General features: G+C 40.2%; 1 protein-coding gene across 2 annotated transcripts in view; it reads right to left on the reverse strand.

Moving 5' to 3' along the window:
* The window catches only part of SLC25A13 (solute carrier family 25 member 13), a 100,158-nt gene extending 76,572 nt beyond the window's left edge, over window positions 1–23,586 (reverse strand). The window contains exon 1 of one of the 2 annotated variants that reach the window (XM_034062477.1): window positions 23,502–23,586. In XM_034062477.1, the coding sequence (XP_033918368.1) occupies window positions 23,502–23,513 (12 nt within the window). In that variant the 5' untranslated portion in view covers window positions 23,514–23,586. Of the gene's footprint in view, window positions 1–21,309; window positions 21,329–23,501 lie in introns of those variants that run through there. The other variant, XM_005152906.3, reaches the window with a different exon arrangement.
* Window positions 23,587–27,828: the final 4,242 nt, after the last annotated feature.

Genomic DNA, 27,828 nt, shown 5'->3' on the forward strand with positions numbered 1-27,828 from the left:
CCATGCTTATTTTACTCATTTCACATTTACACTGTTATTCAACATTTTGTTGTAACTGCTTCCCTTATGCAACCCTGCCATTCTTAAACAAGCACACATTAACAAGTCGCAAAGACATTCAAGTATCAAATCTTTCCAACATACCTCTCTGCTGGGATTCCGCATTATACCATTTTTATCATATGGATTTTTATACTTTCATCTCAGGATTTCAGAGTACCATATGCAGCCCCCAACTGATAGATGGCAAGAATAAAACACACAAACTGCTACAAAAAAGCAACTTCCTAAAATTCTGAATTCCAATGTAATTATTTGGTTCATTGGTACTTCTGCCTCCTACTTGCAACATTTTAAACTATTTAGATTCTTCTGCAGATCAGACAACTTGCCAGTTCCAGCTAAAATCTAAGTTACACTTAGCACCACAAACCTAAAGTAATTAATTTTTTTTCCCAAAAAAAAATACTGAATTAAGAAATATTCTATATTCACTATGGAGTAAGCTCATCAGGTATTTTCTTTGCTGGCATACCATGCCTTCCATTTGCTGCTTTTGGCATTACGTAAATTCATTCCCTCAGTCTGTGTCTGCTATTAGTTTCCCTTTCCTCCTTCAGGATTCTTTGATAAAATCTTGCTTGCCAACATAGCAACAATCATCTAAGTCAATTCAGCACATAAATCTACTTCTAATTTCATAAAAAAATTACTTCACAAGCAAACCTGCATTTTAAAGAAAACTTGTAAAAATGACTCTGTAATGGAGAATAAACAGCCACAGGGCAAGACGTAAAATCCTACCCTCACCTAAGAACTAAATATCAGAAACATTGTCAATAAAATGTGACTACTACTTCTCTGGACTCACCAGAGCAATGCCAGACCATAAAAGGTGAATGTGACTGCAAGCGCATTTCTAGTAGCACACTAGAGTACTGCAGAAAATGGTAGGAAACTGTTCAAGTCTTTACAACAGCATCATATTCTCACATGTAAATTTAACGAAGAATCTTTAGTAAGATTTTCCTCACTCTAAATGGGTCATTTAAAAACTAAAAAAAGAAAAAAAAAAGACAACATTCCCTCCAAAAAAAAACCCAGAATATTTTAAGAAAAGTATAGGAATAAGGTTTCTTAAAAAAATTTAGAAGCTTGGGTTTGTTTTTCATTTTTAAAAGGGAAAAAACCCACCTGACATTATACTAGGACTCAACTGACAGAGTCCACAGCTGGAGCTCCAATTCTGTGTTTGTGCAGAAATACGAGCGGAGGCAGTTGCAAAAAATCAAAGCGTAATTGTGAACCTGGGAATCTAAAAAAGTGTATTTCCTAAAGTACAAGCTGTCCTAAATGTAACCACTGTGTAGTAAGCAGAGATTTAATTTAAACCCATTTGGAAAAATCTGGCACTCTAGAACAATTGGGAACTTTGCAGAAAGAAAAATACCCCAAAATTTCTATACTGCTGCAATTCAGAATCTTGCCACTATATAGGCAAACAAAAGATGCTCCAAAGACCTTTAGCAATTAAAAATGTATCAGCATCACACTTTACCTGCCTTAAAGTTTAAATTTTATCCTGTCCCAGAAATCTAAGCCTAAAGAAATCAGGGATGAGACAAAGAAAGGAAAAGAGTACACGCTGGTAACTTAACTTACTCTTTTTCCTTTGGTTTCACTGACATTAACAATCTTGAGAAACTTCAGAGATAAAATGTGCTCAGAGGTCAGCTGCCATTTTTCAGCCATGGGGCTTCTCACAGCTTTTTTACAGCAAGATTCTTTCAAACCATATACAGAAATATATTGAAGCTGGCCAGGTCAATGAATGCATTGAGGCACTGCAGACAGGCATCAAAATCAGCAGCTGTGGACCATGGCTTCCCTTCATTTCCCACAGTCTATTTCCACACTCTTCCATTTCCCAGGACACAGGAGAGGAAGGAAATGGTTTGCATCATGTCAACTGGCTTGTCCACGTGTCATCCACCAATTTAAATTTTGAAAGGTTTGCTTGACTCCAGTTAAAGAAAAGAGCTTCTATTAGGTTATGTTACCGATTCTGGAGGACTGATGCTCATGCAGCCACACAGGGCTAAGAGGAGAAGTACGTAATTTAGCCTTTCATCCATCCCCCTGCTGTGGGCAAAGGTGAAGCTGCACACACAGACACAAGAACCGATCCCAATGACAGGCATTACTAGCAGATTCTTCTTCTGGAAAAGGTCGAAATATTGCTTTCAATACCATTCCAAAAAGTGTTCCCACTTACGTTAGCAGCTGAAGGTGGGCTAAGTAACCTGATGCCAACAAGACTGCAAGCCAACAGGTAGCATGCCTGCTGACAGGCAACCCACACACACAAGCTGCTTCTCCATCCGTCAACTCAGGTGATATTTACTGATTTTCATACAACTGGGCTTAGGTGATATTTTCTTACTAGAAACAGTTCTCCATTTTTTACTTTATCTTATCTCTAAAGACAAAAAACAGCCCAAGGTAAAACCAATCTGAGCTGGTAGGCATGAGTTGTGTGAAGATGCATTTCATAAAGCAGATCTGAGGGAAATAATGTGTTACTGCTCTTTACAAAGAGATGATTTGTAACAGACACTAACACTGCAAAAAAAACCCAGTAACCTTCATTAAGTAAGGTTCGGTGCAGAAGGCTCTCCAACAAACAACATGTATTTAAAAAAAAATAGAGACAACAGGGAGTACAGAAACTGAAGTGCAGGATTATAACAAGGTCAGGACATGCTATGGAAAAGACTGGGAAAGTGTACAGAAGATGTCAGCAGGGATTTTCATTCCTAAGGTAGATACTTGAAAGTTAGCCAACATACTAGGTGTGTATGTGCATTATAATGTATCTGAAGAACAAGCCAGCATAGGCAACATAAGAACTGAATTTCAAAATGCTGAATCCCTCCCATTAGCAATGATGTTCAGAAAAGGGAGACAGAGGGTGCACAAAGAAAGGGAAAGCTCTGTAAAAGTGAGGGACAGTAAAACATGGGTTGATTTGCAAGCTGGAGCTGCTCATATCCTTAGACTCCCTTGCACCTTGATCTTAATTCCAGCCCATTTTCTCCAGCAGAGCTCTTTTCTCCTTGTTGACTTATGCTCAATTTACACTGACATGCATTTTCAGTCTCATTTTCATCCCCAACAACAAATGCAAACAGACTCTTCCCAGAAAAATACAACTTCACAACAAAACACAAGAAAACAGAATCTATAGGGAATCAAAGAAAATTATGTTACATTTCCAATCAACTCTATCAATATATTTGTCATACACAATACAGAAACAACAGGTTGTCAGATGGTAAGTGGTATCAAAAGGTACAAAAGAACTAATAATGCAGTGTGCTCCACCCAGTACGGAACAACAGCATGAGTGGGCATAAGAGAAAAAGGGCAGTAGGAAAATTAGAATAAATGCCAATATAGCATTAACCTAATGGCAAATATAAAATGCCTGACATTCTCACCTTATTGTAAAGACCACTTAGTAGCCACCACTTGGATAGAGCCGAGGGGTGACTGGGAACCAGGAATACTTGGGATTTGCTACAGTATTTCAGAAGGTTTACTGAGACAACAGCAAGTACCAATCAAAGATAAAGAGATAAATATTTTTATATTGTTTATTCCTCACTAATCTGAATAGAGCTTAAGTGTGAAGGTGAAAGCTGACAGAGATACATATGTCCCCCTCTACCTCACTGCCTTTAAAAACTCCCGACAGCAAGCTGGTAAGATGCTGGAGAATAGCCCTTCTCCAAGTAGAAAAATAGGGCTGTGGTAGGACTGCATCACTGCCAGGCACTGCTGAGCTCAGCCTGTTTAATTCTAGAGAACACTATCTATAGGAACATAGAAAGAGAGAAAATGTTTTATTACAAGTGATCACAAGCTCTAGTAGCTTCATGTTGAAATTTAGATTATTTTTTAAAAGTTCTTCCATTCATAAACGCAACTAAAGAACATAATGTATATGGCACCACTAAAAGACTTCAAATCAAGAATTGAAACCTCATGTCTTCTAGAGGTACTCTTTAGTTTCATCACAAGTTATTGAGTCCACCTGTAACACAAGAACACATGTGGCCCAGTTTATGTAAAAGGTCAGATTAGATCATCATAATGTTTCCTTCTGGCTAAAAGTATACATATACACTCAAAATGTGCAACTCCAAAGGAGATCAAACCAGGGCCTGACCTTACATTCTTGTTTAAATGAATGACTGGAATATTGGAAACCAATTAAAGCACAGTTTCTGGCCAAGTCTGAATTCAGACCAGAAATCTGTACATACTAAGTATTCTGCTAAAACAACACTCCAGTTTGTACTGCAATACAACTAACTTGCTTACTTAGATGAGAATTGCCCTTCTTCCATATTTACAATGATACTACCACAAACATACACAACCATTCTTCTAACCTAAGAACTCCCCTTGGTCATTTTCCATCATTACATACAGCATCAGAAGTAATAAGTGTTCAGCACCAACACCTGCCCCAGGGCACTGCCTCCTGTTTCAGCTGCACAAATAACCATTTTTCATTAGCCCAACATGCTTTTACCTATTCTCACCTCAGGAAAAGCACTGCTGTTCCTTCTGCTTGACAGAATCTAAGTGAAAGAACGTGACTGTGGTCTGCAATGGAAAGCCAACTACAGAGAACTCAGCATCATGGGCAAGTTTGAAAGCAAGTTGTGGATCAGCTCACCAACCAGGGAACCAGGCAACTGCCAGGAGAGCTGGCATAGAATGTAGATCAAAAAGAACCTTCTTGCCAGATGTCCCTAATGGTAAGCTGAGTATTTCTCCTAGGACATCATACTCAGATGGCATTTGGCATACCTACCTAAGGCTTAGGGTAAAAAGCACTGTAAAAGAAGTTGGTAACTACTAAGCAGGTACACTCAATCTTCAGTCTGTGCACATCCAGCTTTGAGAACCATTTATTTACTAGGAACAGTTCTCATCCTGAGTTGAACATTGTATTTTGCAAAAGTGTAACCCTACCCTAAGTAGCAGTTACTGTATTCTTTTGTCTAGTAACACTTAACTAAGCTAAGAAATGTTACTAACACTAATCAACAAAGTCTTCTCAGATCCTACAGCTCAATTCAGTGCATAGAGATACAGAATTAACACAACTGAAGCCAGATAGTTGTTATGAGTCTACCCCACACAATGCTGAAGCAGAACAAAATTTGCTAGCTAACAGAGACAGCAAATCCCAAGCAGAAGCATTCACATCCATCTTCACTCTGTCACAATTATAGATCTCTGGGCAATTCCCAGTCTGGCTTCTGCACCATGGTAAGTGGAAGCCTCACTTCCCCCAAGTGCATCAAAGCTAACAGACATACTTTATTGGGCAATTACCTGCTAGCTTTGATCCTGCTTTCAAAGTCCCAAAGCAAATGCAGCTGGCTTGTTCGTCAGACAGTTCTCACACAAGGAGATTCCCAATAAATTATAGCATTTTTGCACAGAAACTGATCACATACATACACATAGGAAAAGGCTTGTCTAGTTTGCACAATGCTTCCAAGCAGGTAAAGAAACTAAGGTGGGAGCAGTATATATCTTAAGGAAAACTACTACAAGAAATTCCAAAGATACCTAATTAATGCTAAAATACATTTCGACTGCGTACCTCTACAATTTTCTTACTTAAAGACCTGGAAAACAGAGGGACCAGACCATAAAACTAGCCCGATGATAAGGTTTTTAAAAGTAGCTAGACATTGCCATTGCTCAGCAAAATTGTTTAACAAGAGTCATACTGTGACCAATATTATCCACTCCAAACTTCAAGCATGTATTAGAAGATGCAGTTAGGAATAAAGTGGACTATTAGTTCATAGTAAGCCTCTGGACTAGGACATAGAAGCAACTGCTGTAATTCCTACAACAGAACATGATGTACTACACTACAGCGAGAAACTGAACCTGAAAATCAACTCTTTGTGAAAACCAGAAACTCCTCTTTCAATTTTCATGTTGCCATCAGAAATATCAGAAAAAGTTCAGCTTTTCCATTCATTCACTTTCTCTACCTATCTATGATAAAGTGCTACAGTACTCTGACTGTACCAGTCCATATTCTTCCTCAAAGTAATATTCCCTACTGTTTCACAGCTGCTCTACAAGACATTGTTACTCAGATGATCTTCAGGACTGTGATCCAAAGATACACAAGCAACCTACTTTGCTATGGCGGTTATGTAATATTAACATACCCCAGTGTATCTCAGCAAACCAGAGCTCACCACTCACTTTCAGAAATGCAGTAATTACACATAAGACATATTAGGGGTTCTTCAATAAAACAGTTTATTTCCAAATGAGCTACTAAAGTGAATGATCAAATGTCATTTCCATTCACTCATGGGTATTTTTTCATAAAAAACCTTCCTGTTCACCATAAATGGGTGGGATGACAGATGCTAACACTCTTACTTTGCTCTCCCTTTTGCTTCCTTTCACCTTTCAGAAACAAAGGCATAGCTAATCATGACAAATGTCAACCTGCTGAAACATTTAGTGGCTACCTCACCTGAGTTTATCAATGCTCCCTTTTGATTCTCCCAGCACTTGTTATGTTATAAACAGTGATACTGTACAACCAATGCACAGGCCATAACCTCAAGATATCAACTTCCTCATGTTTGTCTTCCAAAAACAGTCACCCCAGTGCTGGCAATTTGCCTTCTAGAGCTAAATTTCCAGCTTACATCTGGCAGAAAAATAGTCATCTCACTCAGAGAAGCAACGGATAGGAAAATTCTCCAGCGTAACAGCAAGATCAAAAGCAGTTCCTAAAGGAAGCATGATTAGATACCTGTTATCACTCAAAAACTATTCAGGAGAAGTGGCAGACTATTAGAGCATCATTAATTTTACCTGGCATCCAATGTTATTAGCATTAAACATGTATTTGGACCAGGAGTAAGCTACAGGCAAGTCACAATTAAGACAGAAGGCTGTCTAACAGCATGGTTCTCACAAGGTGGCAAGAAGCATCATCTCACAGCTGTGCAGAGTATGAGTGAGCTCTGGGAGAGCCATCACTGAATGGAACATAAAAGTCACACGGCTCTCCAAAGTCCCCATGCTCCTGGTGCTCAAGGTTCCAAGACACCTTGAACAGTGTTACAAAAGGTTTCACCATGATTCCTGGATGTCAGTGCAATGGAAGTTATACTGTGGCACAAGGTCCCAGTGAGTGAGCAGGACCATTTGCAGCAATAAACAAAAACCTGCTACCCTTTGAAGCAAACCTGGAGCAGTGCCATACAGGGATATCATAACAGAATGATCTGCTCTTAAAACAGCTACTAATTCCATGATAAGGAAAAAAAAAAAGAAATTATATGGATGTGCAATCCATGCCTATAAATTGTGAAAGGTCTGTCTCAAATTTTGCTAGAGTTAACTGCTGTTATTTGCAACTTCACGCTTGTGAATAAGCAAGGAAAAGAAATGTGCTGGAGCAAAGTTCCTATACATTACATGTCTTGATTAATAATTGCATGACAGGAATTATGTAGGAATAACTTGACAGTCAAATATATTTTGTTTTCATGTTGTGTTTTCTTATTTGAACACAGAAGTTCACTTTTCAAGATCCTATTTATACTCAAATCCATCTACTCAATTCTCTTTAAAATGCTACACCTCAGCAGCCCAAAGAACTGGGAAGGATGTGGGAGGGGGTATGAATCCTTATGTGTGCATGGATCCAATTCTACTACCTTAAAAAGAACAACAGACAACCACAGAATGGAAACAGCATCACACACACAAAGCAAACTTAGTAAAGGCTTTAAATGATGAGACTCAAAGGAAATCTTCTTGAGGAACCCTTCCTCAAAGCTAATGAAAATTACAGCAGAAATTCATCACATACTTGGGCAAATAATAACACTGTGCTACTTAAAACAATAAGGAAAAAGATAATATTCTTTTTTCTTTTATTTTTCATCTGCACAGCACTCAGCACAGCTGAGTATTGGGTCATGAGATGCATGGACATACTATGCAAAAGCTAAAGTAATCAAAGTAACTATCCACCTTTCCCAGATAACCACAATTTTCCCAGTCAACCTGACTATGTAAAACCTAGACTTTCACATAACAAAATACCTGTCTCCCCCTTGACAATTTTTACCTGTCATCTCAAAATACATATGCCAAAATATGAGTTTGCAAACATACTCTTCTTTTGCCTGCAGGCAATGGTATCACTGTTTGTCTGACTGCCATCATATGTGTTTCAGTTTAAAATTATTAGTTCATCACCCTGCAGACAGGGCAATTACAAAGTAAAGGCAGTTTAACATTTTATTTTATTCAAAGGTCAGTAAACAAATGTTTTGTTTGTAAATTTTAGCAGATTACACAGTTGTCACAGGTCACTGTGAGCATGTGACCTTCAGAGAATCACATAATAGGTTGGGTTGGAAAGGACCTTAAAGATTGCCCAGTTCCAATCCCCTGCCGTGGGCTCCTTCCACTAGACCAGGTTGCTCAAAGCCCTGTTCAACCTGGCTTTAATCTTTGTTAAGGACCCAAACTGAAAGCTGAACCTATCAAAAAGGGTACTTGGAAACAATTTGCAGGGAATATCAAATAATCTAATAGAGATCTAAATCATTTATGTAAGACAGTGACTGTAATACTAAAGGTTTATCTGCCACTGACTTGCCGCAACTCAGTCAAAATTGTTAAATAGTTCACAATAACTCTCCGTGATTCGTAAAGTTGTAAGATACCTGACAACAATAATTAAAACCTTCTCATCTTCTTCAGAAACTGCAGAAACATTTCCAGCATTTTAATACATTTTAATTAGAAACCATTATGATTTTAGTTTGAATGATCTGGGCTTCTCATCTGTGAGTCTATTCCACTACATATATTTGCACAAAGCAATAACAGTTTCATTAAAACATTAAATTTACTCCTACTGCATTTCCTTCAAAGTATCTTTGTGAGCTCATTTGGCTGTAGTGGAAACGATGATGATGTCAAACTGAGCATTCTGATTTAAAGATAGGAATTAAGAAAAAAAAAATCTCTAAAATTACATTCAGGTAGGCATCCTTAGCAGAGGGGAAAACAGAATTAAATAGAATTCCTCCCCCACCTCCCAGAAAGGTATTTCCATCTTCTTTGGGGGCACTGCAGTTAAACCAAGACCTAAAAATACCAGATTAACCAAATGCAGAGTAGAGTTTAAGATACTAGAGAAATTCTGGCACTATTCTTTTAATATCTAAATAGGAGATCTTCCATTTAATTCCTTGGATACTTGGGTTGATGTCAGCACCCTGACCTGAATTCAGAGCAATACATCTGTCACCCCACAGTATGTCACTGGTATCAGTTGACAATGTAGTTCACTTTTTGTAATCAGCTGTCCAGAACAGTAAAATTCCAGAAACTTTTTCCTGACCAGTTGATCCAGCCCTTTGAAATGCACAAAAGACAATGCTTTGCCTCATAAATACTCTGGACGATCTATCAGTAGTTACCCTTCACAGCTTTCACAATCCCTCCCAGCCCAGAAAGTCTTCAAACAGCAATGAGAAAAGCCAAGAGATCTCACACTGATTTTCATGACATATACCTTTGTTTAATCAAACTGTGGGTCACACTCAACACAAAGTACACCAAGGCTTTCGAAGCCATACCAAGGCTTTCAAAGCCATAAAAGAATTGTAGACTCATATTGTGTATAAAAGTTTCTAAGAGCACTGAAGGAAAACAGTGTATTTTTGTGCATACTTTGCTAAGCTCCTTCCATAATTTTCAAAAGTTCTTTTTTCTGCCTTACCCCACCCAGCCACAAGAATAAGGGAAAAAGCTGGTTTACTATCCTTGTCAATGGCATACAGAATAAGGAAGTAGTAAGTGCTATTTTAATTCTACATTATTTGGGTTAAATATTTAAACACTTGAGAATTAAGTGTTTGGGCTATTCTCATAACTGAGATACTGAATCTGTAAGTTACATGTAACAGAACACCAAAAGCAAATCGCAAGAGGTTTACCGCTGCTACCATAGAATAATAGAATGGTTTGGGTTGGAAAGGACCTTAAGATCATCTAGTTCCAGCCCTCTGCCATGGGCAGGGACGCCTCACACTACACCATATCACCCAAGGCTCTGTCCAGCACTGGCTCTGAACACTGCTAGGGATGAAGCATTTACTACCTCCTGTGTGCAACTTGTTCCAGTGCCTTATTTTCTTTAGTGTGAGAAGAGAGAAGCCCAAAACTTTTGTAGCACAGTGTTCACAATGCAGAAAAGCCTGAATCCACTGCTTCACACCAGTCAGTCTTGAAAGAAAAGATGCAGACTGAGTAACTGATTTGGGCGTGTGAACAGAGTAAAAGTATTTGTAGGAAGTTTGTTGTTGCCATGTTTTTCTTCCTTTTAAACAGCATCAACATGGGACTAATTCATGATCTTTAGAAAGTAGTTTCCAGTTAGACTGACACACAATGGCATGCTGCGTTAGACAGGTGAAGTGACAGGAAGGAGGAAGGCTGACTTGATGTCAGTGACAAAAACTATTTTAATGGAAATGTGAAATTATTCAAAAATTTCTTCCCTAAACACGTGAAGATTTCTCTAGTCAGATTCAGACTGCACAATGGGCTGAGAGCAGGAATCAACCAGTCACTGTATTTTTACATACCACAGTTTTTTCTAATGGCTTTTCATACTCAGTGCCTCACTTAAGGGCTTCTTCTACTAAAGATTTGTTAAATCAGTGATGTTCCATCAAACAGTAGTTGTCAAACATGATAAAAACCTACAATAATAAAATACGTGACCAAGAGGTTTTAGTAGCCAAGGATCCAGGGCAGACCGGAAATGGTTCATACTCCTAAGGCAAAGATGATAACAATAATAAACAGCCTGCTGTTAGTTCAGCAATTCTAATTTTCAGACCTCTTTTCTGCTATCCTAAAATCAGATCTATCTATCAGGTCACGGGATGTATGGATGACCCAGGAAAGTCACTTAACAAAGCATACATGACAACACTAGACTGCTACTGCAGGAAATACCTTTCAATTAAGTCCTGTAAGGAGGGAGCCTTCTGACCTGGTACTGATACAGGACAACATCCTAGTCTCTTTCCCACATTGTAACACCACACACAAGTCCGGAGACTCAACTAAGAAGGTGTAGTGGGCATCTGGTGCATGTGAATTGTAGGAAAAAAAAACACAAAGCCACACCAGAAACATGCAAAAGTTGGAAGAAGCATTAAAGCAGGAGATGTCATTTCTCAGTGCAAGAAACCACCATGTGTGCACACATTTGAATACAGACCTCCAAACTAGAGCTGCGTGCACTGGCACAGAATATCTGTGTCATGATCCTGCCAATGGCCTTTTATGTTTTGGAGATGTTACCTGCATTTTGATTAACACCTATCAATCCTTGACAAAAGATACAGTCAAATGCCGCTCAAGCTACTCCAACACTGAATAATTTACTCTAATTTATTCCTTTAAAACTATTCTATTTTACCACTTCACTTAGATGAAGTGAGCACATTTGCTAAGTTCCCAGAATTAAACATCCATTGAGTGAGGCAAAACCCCAAAACCCCAAATAAGTGATAAGTCTATTGCCTGAGAGAGTTCAGGCAAATTGGGATAAGAAATAGCAACATAAATACGAAGACAATTATAATTTCTTCCTCCTGCTGGCTGGATGATTGGCATTTGGCATGGGATCATCCTTGTGTGAGCATCCTCCCCTGTTGATTAGGTGCACTTCTAGGCAGTATGCAAAAACTATCAGGAAAAAGGCAGAACAATGTGTGCTCTTCTATGACTCCATATTCTGAAATCTACAGACATTTTCCCCAGTACACAAAGCCAGAAAGAAAAACAAAGAGCAGAATGCTAGTTGTTGCTCTCTCCTCATCTCTGCAAAGCTAGCACTAAAAAAAAACCAAAAACCAAAAAGAACTCCAACATGCCAAGGAACCTTCTTTGAATATTCCAGTTCCTGGTAAGTTTAAACTTATTCTCTTTGACAGAAATTAAACTGGGCTCTAGGAAGGCACATTTCTAAACCCTCAGTAAATAAAGATCAGGCAGTACTTACCTACAGAAACTGAAATACGTTAAAAGATAAATACAAACTTGTGCATGAAGCTGGAAAAATCTGTGGTCAATGGCATTCAATACAATAATCTGAATTCCAGTAAATCAATTTCACTTATGAAGGAAGTACCAACAAGACAACTGTGTCACAAATGCAGAGAGAGAAAGAATAAACTCTACTGGGGAAATAACAAATGGAACTCTCATCCTTCTCCTGAAGTTTTCAGATTAAAAAAATACCTTGTTCAACTCTATCAGAAGCATTCAGAGTTTGATCCCCTGCACTTCTCTCCCTGTACAGGTCCACAACTGCTCAGAAATGTTTTAAATTTCCTCAGCAGATGTTTCGCTCAACAGCCAAGGTTTTAATACTCCAGAGCACTAATTAGATAAAGGCATCTGAAGGAGGAGGGGGAAAAAAAGTCTGCTTCTACCTGTTTATAAGGTTGTCTAATAACTATGGTCATCTAGTTACATGACACTTTCTTCCATATTCTAGCTCTGGAATTAAGGTTGCTCTTTGCAATTCTTCAATTGCCCTAATCATCAAGGATATAAAAATCATAGCTGTAAAAAGCACATGTATTACTCTTCTGATAGGTTCCTATAATTGCAAAAATAGCCTTTAAAAGCCTTGAAATTTTTATACTCATGAGATTTTTTTTTTTTTAACTAGAGCTGAAGAGTTTTAGAGTGTATTATCTTCACATGGGATTGATATACGGTGGGACCTGAAGACTGGAAAAAAATTAAAGACTACATGCTAATACCCTTCAAGTAAAACTATTTTCTTAATATTTCTGTTTTGAACAGAAGACATAATCAAGTTCCAGCTATATAATTTGCGGCTAATCTCAGCTAATGATAGTTCAACGGATAACTACAACTCTAGGATTATCATTGCTGGTTTACCAGAACTCAGACCTCGGCAGGTGAATTTAATTCTGTATTCTGCCAGCTTTTAGAAAACAGGATAAACTAGTCAAAAAACATTTAATGCACTTATTTAAAAGGTCAGGTTTTGAAAGACTCTTCTTCAATTTACAATGCATCAGTAACCATTTGCCTTCCTGACCAGACTGTTTTGCTGTCAGACGTTCCTGTCCCAGATACCAGAAAGAGGTGCTGAAGTAGTACATTCTTGATCTGCTTCCTGTGAATCATTGCACTTCACAAATAAGGTGATCCTATATGTCTGAATAAAGACACATCTGTGCGTTTCTCCCCACACTGCATCAAATCTAATTAATCTAGCAGTATGCTCTAAGATGCACTGTCAACATCTTTTTCCACTCTTTGTACCTATTTTTAATCAAAGAGAAATAATAATTAAAATAGCACTAATACAACTAGGAAGTCTTCACCTGCCATAAGGACAGTTTGTGGAGCAAGAATTAACAGTTTCAAGAGCAGTTATCTGCCCTATTTGCTGCAATTACAACTATCCAAAATATTAATGGTAAGAATGCCAAAAACGTGGAAAGACTATGGAGACTAAAATCTGGAACATCTACTGAAAACAAGAGCTATTTGGACACTAGTTAACTGACATCTTGGGTGAGAACCAAAATTCTCAGCTTTCACAGCAAACACTGTGGTGTAACTATGCCCTAACTAAAACAAAATGAAGCTCTAACTGATGGCAAGCCCCAGATTCCCAAAAAGTCTACACCTAAATTCAGTAAACTCAAGCAATGGTGCTTAAGAAGAATCACAAACTGTGAAACACAAACTGAAAGGCTGCTGTAGGGATAAAAGCACTCTTCATCCCCCATACGGGAGATGTGGAGAGTAAAGAAAATGTGTCACTTAAGAATGGAAACATATGTTAGAATAAAGCAATCACAAGTTGCAATAATACTATTTATCACAATAACCTTAAATTGGATAAATTGTGGAAATATGATATTTGGGATTAAAAAAAAAAAATACAAACAACAAAGTAAGGACTCCTATACAAGGTCCAGGTGCCTGTTCCCAAAGGGATATTAACTTCCCCCCAGTTCTGGTCCAAAGACTTTGAGACTGAGTCTCTTGCTGAAGAGATAAATAAAGCAACAACATTACTTATGCTAACATGGACTGGCTGGTAGGGAGCAAGACTGACGTGATGTGGGAGTCACAGCCATAAAGGCAAAAGTAACCTTAACACAAATTTGTAGGGTCTTCATTTTTACCTTTATACATTTTAATATGGATAATTCATAAAATGCCATATTGCTTAACAATTCACATGTGCATCAGTAATCCAAAATCTACCAATCTAAGAATAAAATCATAAGGATTACTGCATCATGTGCAAGGTTCCATCATCTTCACCATTAATGTTCACCCTTTTACTCTCCCATATTTTTAAAGGAGGAAAAATGCCTCAGAGTTAGGATTTCACCAGCTGCCTGACTCCTGCAGCCTAAGACTGCAGCCATCTTCTGTGTGTGGTGTTTAGCTATAATTGACCAGCACTGCTAGAAAAACACATAGGGACCAGCCAGGCTAATCAGGGCAAATGCAACCATAAACTTGCCTACAACAAGAGGCAGTTATTCCTTCTACAGCAAAGTCAGTTCACATTTGAATAGATAAATAAGCCAATCAGAGACATATCTTCCAAAAACCAGAAACAACACAACACTAAATCATTTGCAAGGGTAGTCTGATTTTTTTATTTCTGCTTCCATGGAAAATTCACATCACAGTTTGCCTTTCAAAAACACTCCCATCAGTAGAGTTACTGGGCTACATAGAGAAAATGGGACAAAAGACTTTCGAAGACTTCAGTATAAATATTTAAGAGGAAAATGGTGACATACTTTTCTTGGTGTTTCCATTCCATTTTTACTTTCCTGCTTCTGAACATTTAAATTGACTGTTGCCCACTGGCATTTAAATAACTAGTGGGTGTATCAGTTGACCAATTGACAATTGACAACCTCACAATTTTGCCTATGCGAAACTTACAGTTATATCCCCATGGTTACATTCTTGCACCATGTCTCTTACATTTAGGGGAAAAGCTCTAGCACCCCTATGGTTATAGCATCATGAGACAAGCATGAAGGGCTGTCAGTGAACAAACTACCTGTTCCACAGCAAATTGCAGACCTAATTCTGGTAAAAAAAAATATTCTTCTCATTTCTTTGCTGAACAGTGGAAAATGCACAAATATCTATAAACGCAAGGCAGTAAATGGTTCTACAGTTGTCATACAAGACAACCCTTTGCACATTTCTAGCTTAAGGCATTTCTGTGCTCACTGCTACATTAGAGCATGCCATCCACATAACTTTACAATGCTTTGCTAGAAAAGCAGCATATCATTACTATTATAGTTCCATATTAGGGAACTGATATGATTTAAAGGAAGCAAAACCAGTTTAAGTCCGTATATTAAAAAAAAAAAAAGCTGGGCTATTTCTTGCCAAGTGAGTTAACTATCCTAAGCATTCACCCCAGCACCATTACATTACCCTACTATTGCTACTCAATGTTTACTATTATCCATGTTGAATCACAGCTTCATGTCTACCACTGGCTTTTAAAAAACACAGTAACCTGTTCCTGGTTCAGGAAGTAAACAGGTATCTCTCCACATCAACCCAACCAATAGGACAGCTACAGGAGAGTTCAGCCGAGAGACAATCAGCCCAGCATCATTAGGAAGGCAAAACAGGCAAAGAAACAGTCCCATATGCCTGGTCCAGCCTACATTTGGACCCCAAAAAAGAACTGTCACCCTCCTAAAACTACGAAAGCAATGATAATACTGAAAAGATTTAAGAATTATTTTTAAAAGGGTTGGCTGTCTGGGCACAAGTCTGCCAATCTCATTGCACTCTATATAAATAAAAATGATGTTTGTGTATTTGCAAACTCCACTTAGCTCGGCCTTCAAGGGTCAGACCCATCAGCACACTCCATTACCTCAGTCACAGCATGATGCAAGAGACAATCCTTGTCTGAGCAGAAAGGTACATGCAATTTAAGATTTACAGTATTCCAGAGGTGTATATCCAGAACAGCCACAGCCCTGGCTCAGCATGTACAGACAGTTCAGGCCCACTGATAAGGCATCCCCACTCAGCCCAGCAACCATGCATGCAACACATCTAATGTGCATTGGCTTAGCTGTAGCAAGCATCAAGGACCACAACCTTCTGAAGCTGTGGCATGTAGAAGTAACATTCCTGCAAAATACATAAACACCACTGAATCAAAAAAATCCAAATATCCCACCTCCCAGATAGGTGCCCTAATTCTTAGCCTACTCTTCACCCTGGTCCTCATGTTGCTAACTACAACAGAGATTAAGCTTTGCTGTTTGACATCCCCACCTTTTTCATTTCCCACTGGCTGACTTAGATGCTCCCTAGTCAGCACACTGGCTGTTGTGGTATCTGTTGCAGGCCACCTCAGAGAGGTTTCCTAATTCTACTTACAAAGCCAAGTAGATAAAAGGCAGGGAGATGTTCATCTAGAGAACACCAAAAAACCCTTATCAGCCTAAACTCCAGGCTCTGGTTTCACATGGCCAAGAGTAAGCCAAGAAGTAAGGCAGATCTCCAAGGAGACCCAAAAAGTGAACTTACTAGTCAGTATAGAAATAGTTCTTGCAGGTTGCCCAAGCATGCAAGACACCGGAAGAATATGAACCCAGCAGCTGAGGTTGGGCACCCCACAACTCCCTAACCCGAGGAGTTTGATCAGGCTTGTGGCAAGCTCTGTTCCTTCTGTCTCTTCTCCAAACATAGTTTGGTGTACACATGTTCACTCCTCCACTCTCAGATGTTCCTTTTTTGACTTCTTTAGAGAAGAAGAAAAATTCCAACAACCCACTCCTCAAGGGCAATTTCATTCTTTAACAGACTGGATTTTGGGCAGGCCAAGTAACGTTTTTGGTAAAGAATATAACTGCAATTGAATGTTTCTAAGGTATTGTAAATAGCATGAAATGTTATGAAAACAGAGAGTGTTCCTTTAAGTGTTTTAACAAAGCCTGAGTTGAAATTGCTTTATTCCAAAGCAATAGAAGACAGAGTGTTTTTATAAAGACCTCTTATCTCCCTGCAAATGACTGAGTTACAGATACTTACCAAAAAGAGAATTCACCAGAAAAAAAATGTAACCTTACATTTTACTACCCCTAGTTATCCACCACCATAAAATATCATTGTTTCTGAATATTGTGCTGTAGATGAAGCAAAGTAGCATGATTATCAGAGTCACAGTAGTGCCCAGAGGCTTCATGCAAGTTCAGGTTTGGCACCATACAAACACACAAACTCTATTCAGTATGATGAAGCCATTCTATAGCCAAAGCAGAAGCAATTCCACAGGTCAAAAGCAAAAATTAAGCGAAAGTCAAGCAGCACATTCATGCCATCTTCCAGGAAATACAGTACCACATACCTCCTTCTCATAGTCCTTGGACAACATAGATAAATAAAATAGATACTGGCCTAAACAAGCTGGTCAGAAGACACACTGTTAACATTCAGGGCTGTAAGCTTGTCTACATTATAGAATCAGGAAGAGCGCCTTTAACGTATCATTTGAAGCACACTTAGAAGAGCTTCTTTAAACTCCCGGAACACAAAACTGCATAGAAGGAAGAATTCACTTCCCAAAGTGGTAAGATCCAGGTAACTTTAAATGCTTTCCCGTGGACATCACAACAGACGAGATGCGTGTAAGGATACACACGTAAGTGTTGGGTCCAGTAACACTCTGCTAGAGCTAGACATGAAGTGAGGTCATCCAGCAAATCCTCTTACAGGGACATCATAATGGAAAAGAGCAAGTTTCAAAAAACTGTAACAACTACTGGCAGGTGCAACACGTGATCCCATCAGTACTTCTCTAACATACCAAAGACATAAACCAACTTCTTGCACCACCTCCTCTTGCCCCTGCCTTGCTCTGACAATGAAGGGAGGAGGAAGGGGGGGTGGAAGCAGCAAAAGGAAATAGATAAAACTCAGTGGAGGCAAAACCCCCAGTGTAATAACTCGGTGTTCACTGCAAAACAGTGCTGTATGGACTTTTTCCACAATAGTTGCTCCATGAGTGTTTTCCCTGGCATTATTCTTGCCAGTGGGCCCCTTAAGTTGCTGTGCACCTCATGGCACTAGGACTCAAGTAGTCCTCCTAGGGGTAAATGTCATAAGAAAAGACCTGTGCAGTAAAAGAAACAGAATGAAACCAAACACGCAAACAATGGTGAGGAGGACAGGGAAGAGGAATAAATTATCTGCTTTCTCCTCTGTTTCAGTTAGACAGTATGCATGCTACCTTGCACTTAGAAAAGGTCTTAAGTTATCAGTGCTCACAGAAATCCAGTGTCCCTTTAACAGGCAAATTCTAGTCTCTTAAGAAGTCAAGGTGCAGTAACAAGTCATAAGCAGCATAAATACATGGCTTTTTTTCTGAGGGGGAAAGTGGAAAAAAGTCTTATGATACATAAGGTGTCTTAACAATTTACACACTTACGTGCAGTTCCAAAACTACACATCACTTTCCACATGGATCTTATGAGGTGTTATCACACCACAAAAAATTACTGTGGTGCCATTAAGTGTCATGACACTATTAATTCTACAGTACACAAACACAATGATGCTTCAGGGAAACAGAGATTGTTCTCTCCTGACTCACCAACCACTTTTCCCCCACAATTTTGATTTCACTGAGCAGCTGGAACCTGTCCATAAGGGACTCCACTCCTCTCATGGACACAGCAACCCATCACAATGCTAAGATCCCTCACCTGTTCCTTTCTGAGGACTCAAAAAAAATGACATGCAATGCAATGCAATTCTTCTCTTCCAGTTTGATGGAGGAAGGGGAAAATGGCATGATCCCATTCAGTCTGTTCTCAGGCACCCCCATGCTACTGATAGCACAGGGGACATAAGCATGGGAGGAGATGAATGAAAAGGCATGATGGAGCTATAAAATGCACAAAGGGACACACTGGGTGTGAATGGCAGCAAAATAATAAAGGTGGCATGGCTGCACCAGCATCTAACACTTCTGGCATTGTTTGAAATCATATTCACCTAAAATTGAATTGCCATGGTGTTTGTATTTCAGCCACTGCTTGTCCAAACCTCATTAATTCACACCATTCAGTGCAGGAATTGGATCATTTCGGCACACAAAAAGGCCCACAGAGCCAAGGGCAGTGGCATCAATATTTCATCAAACTCTAATTCATTCAAAGTGATGCCTCTTGCAGGACTGAGTTGCTTAGTGGGAAATGTCTGACTATATTAACACCAACACATACAAAGAACCTATGATGGGGACAAACTTTTTTTGATATTTAAGGTTTAGGATTTTATAGGTAAATATGGCAGCAACCAGAAAGAACATATAATTGATACAGCTTTCTTAGGAAACAGCCCCAGAAAAACACAAGCACAAAGAGAATTAAAGAATGTTAAATATAAAAAACCTGCAAAACAGATTTTCTTTACTTTGCATTAGAAACATTCCAAATATTACCATGTAAGTATGTCAGCAACAAATTTCTTGTGTTACCTTATTGACATATTTTTGACAGGCATTTGTTCTTCAGAAGACTTACACATGCACTTAAAATCAAACATGCAAGTGGTCCCACCAGGTACTGATGTAAGGTTCATGCCTTCACTCGAACAGTCATGCTACAACTAGCTTTTTCACATGTAGTATCCGTGTTCACTTTGTTCATAAGACAATAATCTTAAAATAACTCATACATTCTGAGTAATAGAGGTAACCAGTATGTGCCCAACAGATAAAAGTTCACACATGCACAATTACATTAGAAATCAGAGATATTCCACAGTATTTAAATATCAACTCATATATGAATAATATGCAGTTTAAGACAAGTGTCAAAATTTATTCATACACTGTCCACTGCAGAGATGAAGCTTAATGAAGTATAAGTGCTTCCATGCTAAGTCAGTCCACTGCTTTACAGTTTCCAATTGTTTATCTACTTTAATCTATTGAAATTATTTAAGTTTGGAATTTCCATTATGCAATTTTTAAGTGTTCTGAATGTAGCTTAGTGGTTATGAAATACAAAGTTTAAATATAATATATATATACTAGCTCCAATCATAAATATTCATTTCTGATCTTAAGTTGAACAGACAAAAGTAGCACCATGGCAAAGGCAAAATTTGCCATGGAAAGTGGTCTCCTTGAGAAGTACCTTAGAACTTCCACTGAAAATAAGTTTATATATTACCAAGCAGCAGGACTTTAGAAAGATAGTAAATCACAGTTGGCACATGCGTAAGGTAACAGCTATACCCAGAACTGCGTAGCAGTACATGGACCAAAGGTAGCTTACATTGACACAACAGGCACAGTTAATTTTTCTGTAAAATACACATCAGGTGAATACCAAGGGCATTAACTAGACTATGTAACTTCTCTCTAAAAGTATGTGGATAATGGGCAGAAAAAACTTTATGATTACATTGTTAAAATGTAATCACACTCAAAATGAAGAAATGGAGCATAACACACCATATAGATCATTATTGCTCTGTACATTCATTACCAGAAAGGCTTTCCACATAGCCTGCTTTCTCTGCAATTCAGAGAAAGAAGCCAGTACCTAGGGTGGTAATTTAGTTACCAATGGGGTAAAAATTTACTGCAACATCTCAGCTGCGTTTTTACTGGCAATCTGTGCAAATATAATTTACAGAGCAATTTTCACAAAACACTTTCAGAAAATGTTTTCAAATATTAAGAAAATACACTGATGTGCAATATACGCCGTTTAAAACGTTGTGTAAATTGCAAGACACTGAGTAACATACAACAAAGAAAATAAAATGGCATTGTTGAGGACCTTTAAAGATTTCATGCATAAAAGTTTTGCCCATTTCTTGATACTTGAGTACTTAACTATGTGGCCTTAACAGTATCCCGTTTGGGTTTTCCTTTTGACAGACTGAACTCCTGGAGTCTGCTTAAAATGTCAACATTTGAAATCTTGCAAGTGAAGCACAATTATATTCAATCCCAAAGACTCATATGTCTAAAAGGTTATAATAAAAAAATTAAAGGAAGCAGTCATGCAGGATACTGACAAGGAAAAGGTACTGAAAGGATTTTAGAAAAATCATTCGACTCACCAGTCCATTGTTTGGCTGAGGTGAAAAAGGCAAACATTACTGAGATGCATCAGTGGGGAAGTTAGAACACAAATCAAGGCCCGTGCCTGCAAGCACATGTGAGTAACTTCAGGCCCAGAAACTCTTTACATGGCAAAGTTATTCATATGTGTGCTTGCAGAACCTGAGCTCAGACTCAGTTATCATCAGAGTACAAAATGCTACTTACATTTTGCCAGTGACTTCAATAAAAATAGAAATTCACCAGTGTTTAACGGCAACTCTTTCACCTCAGGAAGATAAAAACCCTTGAAGTCTCACAAGGTAACTTAATAATTAATCCATTCTAGCTGCTCCTAGTTCTGCTCTTTTGTTGTTTTTTTTTAACATAAGTCTCTCAAAACACGTTCTAACCTGCAGCTAGAAGCCTTCTTTTGAAGCTATGTGAGGGCTGTAAACACTGTAGTACAAAGTGCTGTATCTCCCTCTTGCAATGCACCAAGGATGCTCATGACACTAGTGACAAGCCATTACTCTCTTTATCAGGTATTTCTCTGCCAAGCCTAATCAGAAACCTACCATATTCAATTCAGTTCCTCCTTAACTGTGAGACTTTCCAACATATGCTTGGATAGATTCTGGTGATTTGAGCTGTGTAGTAAGCCAAGCCAAAAGAAGGATACCATGCAACAAAGTAGCATAGTGCACACATATCTACCTGATTAGACAAACATTTATCACATGTACAACATTTTTAAAGCATATGTGACTAGTGTGAATTCAAATGCATTGCAGATTAAGAACTGCTGCTTGGAGAGGAAAAGATGAGCAACAGGTTCATAAATTCAGTGAATGGAAGACTTTTAAGTCTTTTAACAATGACAGTTTGGTAAGATGCAACTGAACCAGTGGGCAATCCAAAAGAAAAAAAAAATCAAAAAGCTAGACAGGGTAATTAAGATTTATAAATAATAAACATAATGTTTGGGGATGACTGTTTCATATACCCTAGCACATACTGCCCAATCCATTAAAACAGCATGCATTCCAGATTACCCAAGTTCTTAGTGAGGTAGGTGCTGACAACAGCTGTCATGGACTCACCGAGATAACAGAATGCATGACTGCTCACACCAAGTACACGTGAGGCTTTGCGTTGTTTGGGTAAGTTTTATGATGTTTCCTTGATGCAAGTCTCATCACTGACTCCAACAAGACCAGGATTTGGCTCAATTTAAGTCTCAGTATTCAAGAAATTAAGGCCTAGTAGTAGGTTTTGAAACACCAAAACCACACAGAATTTTATCTGTCATTGGAAATGGAATACCTAACTTTTCATATGGCCCTGATTCAAGTAAAGGCTAATATTTATTTTTCTGAGGTGGAAGTGTGTTATCAAACAACTGATGAAAGTATTTCAATTAATTTATCCTTCTGAAACACCAGAAAACCCTAACAGGTATCAGACAGGAGAGCATTAAGAAGCAATACTGTTGGAAATTATAACTGAATGTGAAAACAGAAGATAAAAACAGGTATATGGGGGAAATGGGAGAAAAAGCAAAAGCAGACTATCATGCTAAGACCTGCAAGGGCACCAACATCACTACCTATGGCTAGCCCCATGAGGTCCTGACCTGCCAGCCGCGGTCGTAAGGACCCACTGCATCTTCCCAAAAAAAATAGGTGTACACACAACACATATGGATGTATACGTTTATGCATGCCTATACTGTGCAAGTATGTGTCTAGAGGGGCGCTCACCGAAGCACGGCTGGGCCTAACCGCGCTTGGAGGAGCTGCCGGCGGGGCAGCGTGAGGGCCGCACCGGTGAGGGCCACCCGGCCGGCGGGACCAGCTACCTTGCACCCCGCAGGCAGCACCCGCGGATGGTGCATGGCGAGCAGAGCGCAGGCCCGCTCCCCGCGGCTGGCAGGTGGGGATGTCCCCGCTGCCCTGCACCCGGCCCGGCCCGGGCCCCTCTCGGCCCTGCAGCCCACCCGCCTTCTGCCTCCTCCTCCCGGGCCGCGGCGCCGCGAGGAGGAGCCGGCGCCACCCGCCGGGTTTCGCCAAGGACAGGCCCGAGGTCAAACGCGGCGGCCGCCAGCCTGCCTCCCGCCGCGGCCCCTTCCCCGCCGCCAACGGCCGCGCTGGCGCACGCCGGGAGCTCGCCGCCCGCGCCGCCTCCCCGTCCGCCGCCGGCGGTGACTTACCTTGGCAGCCATGCTGTGCCCGGCGCGGCCACCCCCTTCCCGTCCCTTCCCCTCCTCCCCTCCCCTCCCCTCCCTTCCGACCGCGGCAGGCAGCTTCCCCGCCTGCGCACCAGCCCGCCAGCGCCGGCCGTCACCGCTCTCCCAGGCACGGCCCATTGGCTGCACCGCGCCCGGCCCGGCTGCGGCCCGCGTGATCGCCCGGGCCGGCACTGCCTGTACCCGCGGCGGGCAGCGGGTCTGCGGTCAGCGAGGCGCGGCGCCGGGAGGTGCGGCCTGAGGCAGCAGCGGGCTGCAGGCGTTTCAGGGCGGGCATTGCCTCTCCCCGCTGAGGGACACCCGATTTGCCTCGTGTCTTCTCAGCTTATGGCTGGTGGCCTGTCAACCTCCGGGTCACCCCAAGGGCACGTGGAGTCCTGACGGGCCCTGCAGCCCCTCTGGCTGCTGGAGAGTCCCAAGTGACCGTGTTACCTATTATAATGTGACTTTCATTATTAAAGTGAGGAAATGCCTCCGGGCACCTGGGCAAGCAGTGGAAGCATGGGAAACACCTTCACAGAGGTGAGGCTGGTGCTGCACCCCTCAGCAAACCCTGCCCAGAGCTGTGTACCACCGTGCAAGTCAGACTGCTGTTTGAGGGATCTTTCATCCAATTGCTGTATCCCAAGGCTTCATTCTAGGATGTCCCAAGAACGAACCATGCTTTCAAAACCAGTCTAGTTCCTAACTCCATGTGAACCTGACACGTAAGCGGCTCCACTAGAGTCCACGGCTGTACCCAATGTGACCACAAGTATGGCACACTCAGCCTCACAGACAGTTTGCAGACTTGTCTACAGACAGCCTGTCTGCGCGTGTTTGGCAGCATACCACTTGGCGCACAGGCTGTGGCCAGGGCCCTGCCGATGCCCGCTGTGACTGGCCTCGGAGCTTCTGGCCCTTTAGGGGATTTCAGGCTGACCTGAGGTTGGTAGTGCAGGCTTGTCTTGTGCATGTAACTAAAGGGTGCTTATAAGAGTAGCTCAGGATGAGGTTTTGTGTTTATAATGGGGTATTGGGTTAGTCATAGCTTTGAGGTAGATCTTCCAGCACTTTCACTAAAGAGAGTATCGTAAATATATTAAAAAGGCGAAGGATCTCCAAGACAGATCTGTTACAATATAAATCAGAAGAGTTAACTCTTTAACTGTTTTTAATTCTTAGAGGGATACAGTATAGAAATTATATAGATTCATAAATGCATCTGCCCACTATAGATTTTTGCAGGATGGCTCTTTTTATGTTTGCTTTCAATCCAATTAATAAATAACATGCCGGTTTTCAGCAAATTGTACAGTCTTCTCATGTCCCTTGAAAGTTTCTTCCATCACCTGCAAGGCCTGGCAACATATCTGCCTCCTTCAATTCTCATCAGCCTTCCAATCTGCTTCTTATAAAAACCCTCCCACTCACTGCGTTCTCTTCCTTTTCTACCTGCCCCACATCCATGTGCCTGCTGCATGTACACAGCTTTTCCGTGAGACAGCACAGCCTTTTTCTTCTTGCTGCGTCTCCCTGACCCAGAAAACAGTCATTTGCGCAAAGCAGACTTGGAACCTTCCTCCAACCACACCTTTCAAATGAACGGGAAAAACAGATTATGTAGTGCCTATCTGTAAACTAGATAAGTAAATACTGTCACCTTGTCATAAATGAATAGATAATAGCAGTCCATTTATCAACAACAGAAAACAATCTTGGATTATTTTAATAATACCACTAAGAAGAGAAAAATGACAGGAAGAAAATAGCATAAGAATTGTCTTAGAATACAAACACAACATTCTGTGGATATACAGAAGCCAATATATTTATATATGAGGCTGAAAGTCTGTCCTGTTGAGCTTTATTTTTGTGAAAACAGGCTTCAGTGGGATTTTTTTTCCTCCCATATTAATACTGCTAAGAAAATCAGTACAGTTTAGAGCCCAGTCCAACCTGACCTTGACTGTTTCCAGGGATGGGTATCTACTACCTGTTTGGGCAACCTGTTCCTGCATTTCAGCACCCTCGCTGTAAAAACTTTTTTCCTTATATCTAGTCTGAATTTACCCATCAGGTTGGATGGGGCCCTGAGCAACCTGATCTAGTTGAAGATGTCCCTGTCTATTGCAGGGAGAGTGGACTAGATGACCTGTAGACATCCCTTCCTGTATCAAGTCTGAATCAACTTAATTTCCCAGCCTTCAAGAGCACCAGCTGACCTAAGTCCTGCCTTCAGCAGTGTCTTGGTTCTGACAAGGACCTTGATCATTGCCTAGCTTGCATGAAAACCTGAGTGCAATCAGCATAAAGGTTTTGGCCTGGCAGGTCTTTGGCTGTGTCCAGGTTCCTTATCTTCATAGAAAAGGCAGTAAAGGCTACTGCTCACTTTTAAAATGGCATGCAATATGACCACAGTGGATTACAGCACTCTCTTTGGCTACATAAGCAACTTGTTTTCAAAGTCCGCTGATGGCTGAGGTTAGGTTCAGGCCCATGTATCATACTCCTTTCAGTATGTGTTAACCACAAAGCCGTAGACTGCTCTGGGGAATAAGGGAGGAACATTTTTCATTCTTTCTACTGAAGCTGTGTCATTGTGCAGAGGAGAATCCAAGAACAGCTGGACTGGAGAGAAGCATGACTCTTTCTTTATGTTAAACTGCAATGGGATGAGGGTAAAATACTGAGTCAGTTTTCATTACAAAAAATATAAGCATTTCTTGGAGAAGTTAGGAGACTGTGTCTCGTCAACCAACATCTTTGTCTTACGCATAAAACTCAGAAAACTCATTCCAGGACTCGCCTCTGCAATGAGAAAAGACCTAGAGTTAGCTCCTTCTTGTGCCATCTTCTTGTTTCTAAATGTGAGAATAGGTTTTGCAGGACAACCTGTAGCTTGTTTCCAAAATAAGCTACAACCTAGTATCTGGACACTGTCACTGAAGTGAAAACTCAGGCTTTGACTGTTTTCATGTAGAAGAGAGAATGATAGATGATTCACAGCTTGCTGTTTTAACTATTACGGTACTGTATAGCAAAGCAACTGTATCTCAGTAGGTACCTCCCTGCCCATGGCAGTGGGGTTGGAACTAGATGATCTTAAGGTCCTTTTCCAACCCTAACTACTCTATGATTCTATGACTTTATGATCTTTGTTGAGCTTATTGAAGATTAGCCTGGGGAGACTGACAGCCTGGGGCTAATGATTTTTAGGCTTGATAAAAGGCTGATAAAGAATCAGCATTTTTCTGTTGACTAGTGTAAGGCAGAGCTCAGACTACTAGCAATTTAGGCCTTGTTCTGACATTCATAACTCCTATGATTTCTCTTACAGTGATCTGGATTCTGCACTGACAGACAGATGCCTGAAATGTAGGTGTTGCAGTATGTAGCTTAAAGGCAAGAAAATATCTTCCTGGATCTGGAATTGTCTGAGTACATCTGGAGAGATCTGGAAAGAACTGGATCTGGAAAGATTTGGGTGCACCTTGTAACTCAGTGAAAGGCTGAGGTAAACCAAAGACTGACCCAAGACACACAAGACTTATGATAGTACCCAAATTATTGAGCTGTTTTCCTCAGTATACCTTCTGTCTGCCCCACAACATAGTAACTCTTCCAGACAGCTTCCTTTGTGTTATATGGATAACATGCTGTATGATAACTTACCATAAAACTTGCACCAAGTATGTCTTCCTATAGGTATAGCTTATTGTACAAATAAACAAGTGGCCAGTGGGAAAGGGCTGAATGTTTGAAAGAAATGAGCACAAGGTTTTCATGAGCAGATTTTATTTAAATAGTCCTTAAAACTCTATTGACTCCTCTCCCTCAGTGAAGCCTCTAGGAAAGGCATGAATTAGCATTCCCTTCCTTAGGTCAAGGGTTTGGTTAGGGTTTTCTGTTGTTCTGTGTTTTTGTGTTTAGACTGGGGGGGGAAGTTTGTTGGGGTTTTTTTTGTCTGTTTTTAATAAAGGATGTCTGGCTGATGTGAGTTAGCACATCAGTTCTAGTGAATCTTATCCAAGAATTTGTGCTCACACAGTAGGCCTAACCCTGAGAATTTCTCTAATAAAATAAAGCATGACTCAGTCTGGATGAATCATTTGCAATTCTTCTTTCTCTGTTTGAAACACATTCACAACAGATCATGATTTCCTCAAGTATATTTGCTGTTTTTCTATTATTTTATAACATTGACAATTGTAATTGTTTCATTTTTTTACCTTTATTTTAACTTATTACACATATTTGTAATTTAAACCCTGTTGTTTATCTGTGATTGTAGAGGTCACCCAAACATGAT

The sequence above is a fragment of the Melopsittacus undulatus genome, chromosome 1 (genome assembly GCF_012275295.1).
Source record: "Melopsittacus undulatus isolate bMelUnd1 chromosome 1, bMelUnd1.mat.Z, whole genome shotgun sequence".
Lineage (NCBI taxonomy): Eukaryota > Metazoa > Chordata > Aves > Psittaciformes > Psittaculidae > Melopsittacus > Melopsittacus undulatus.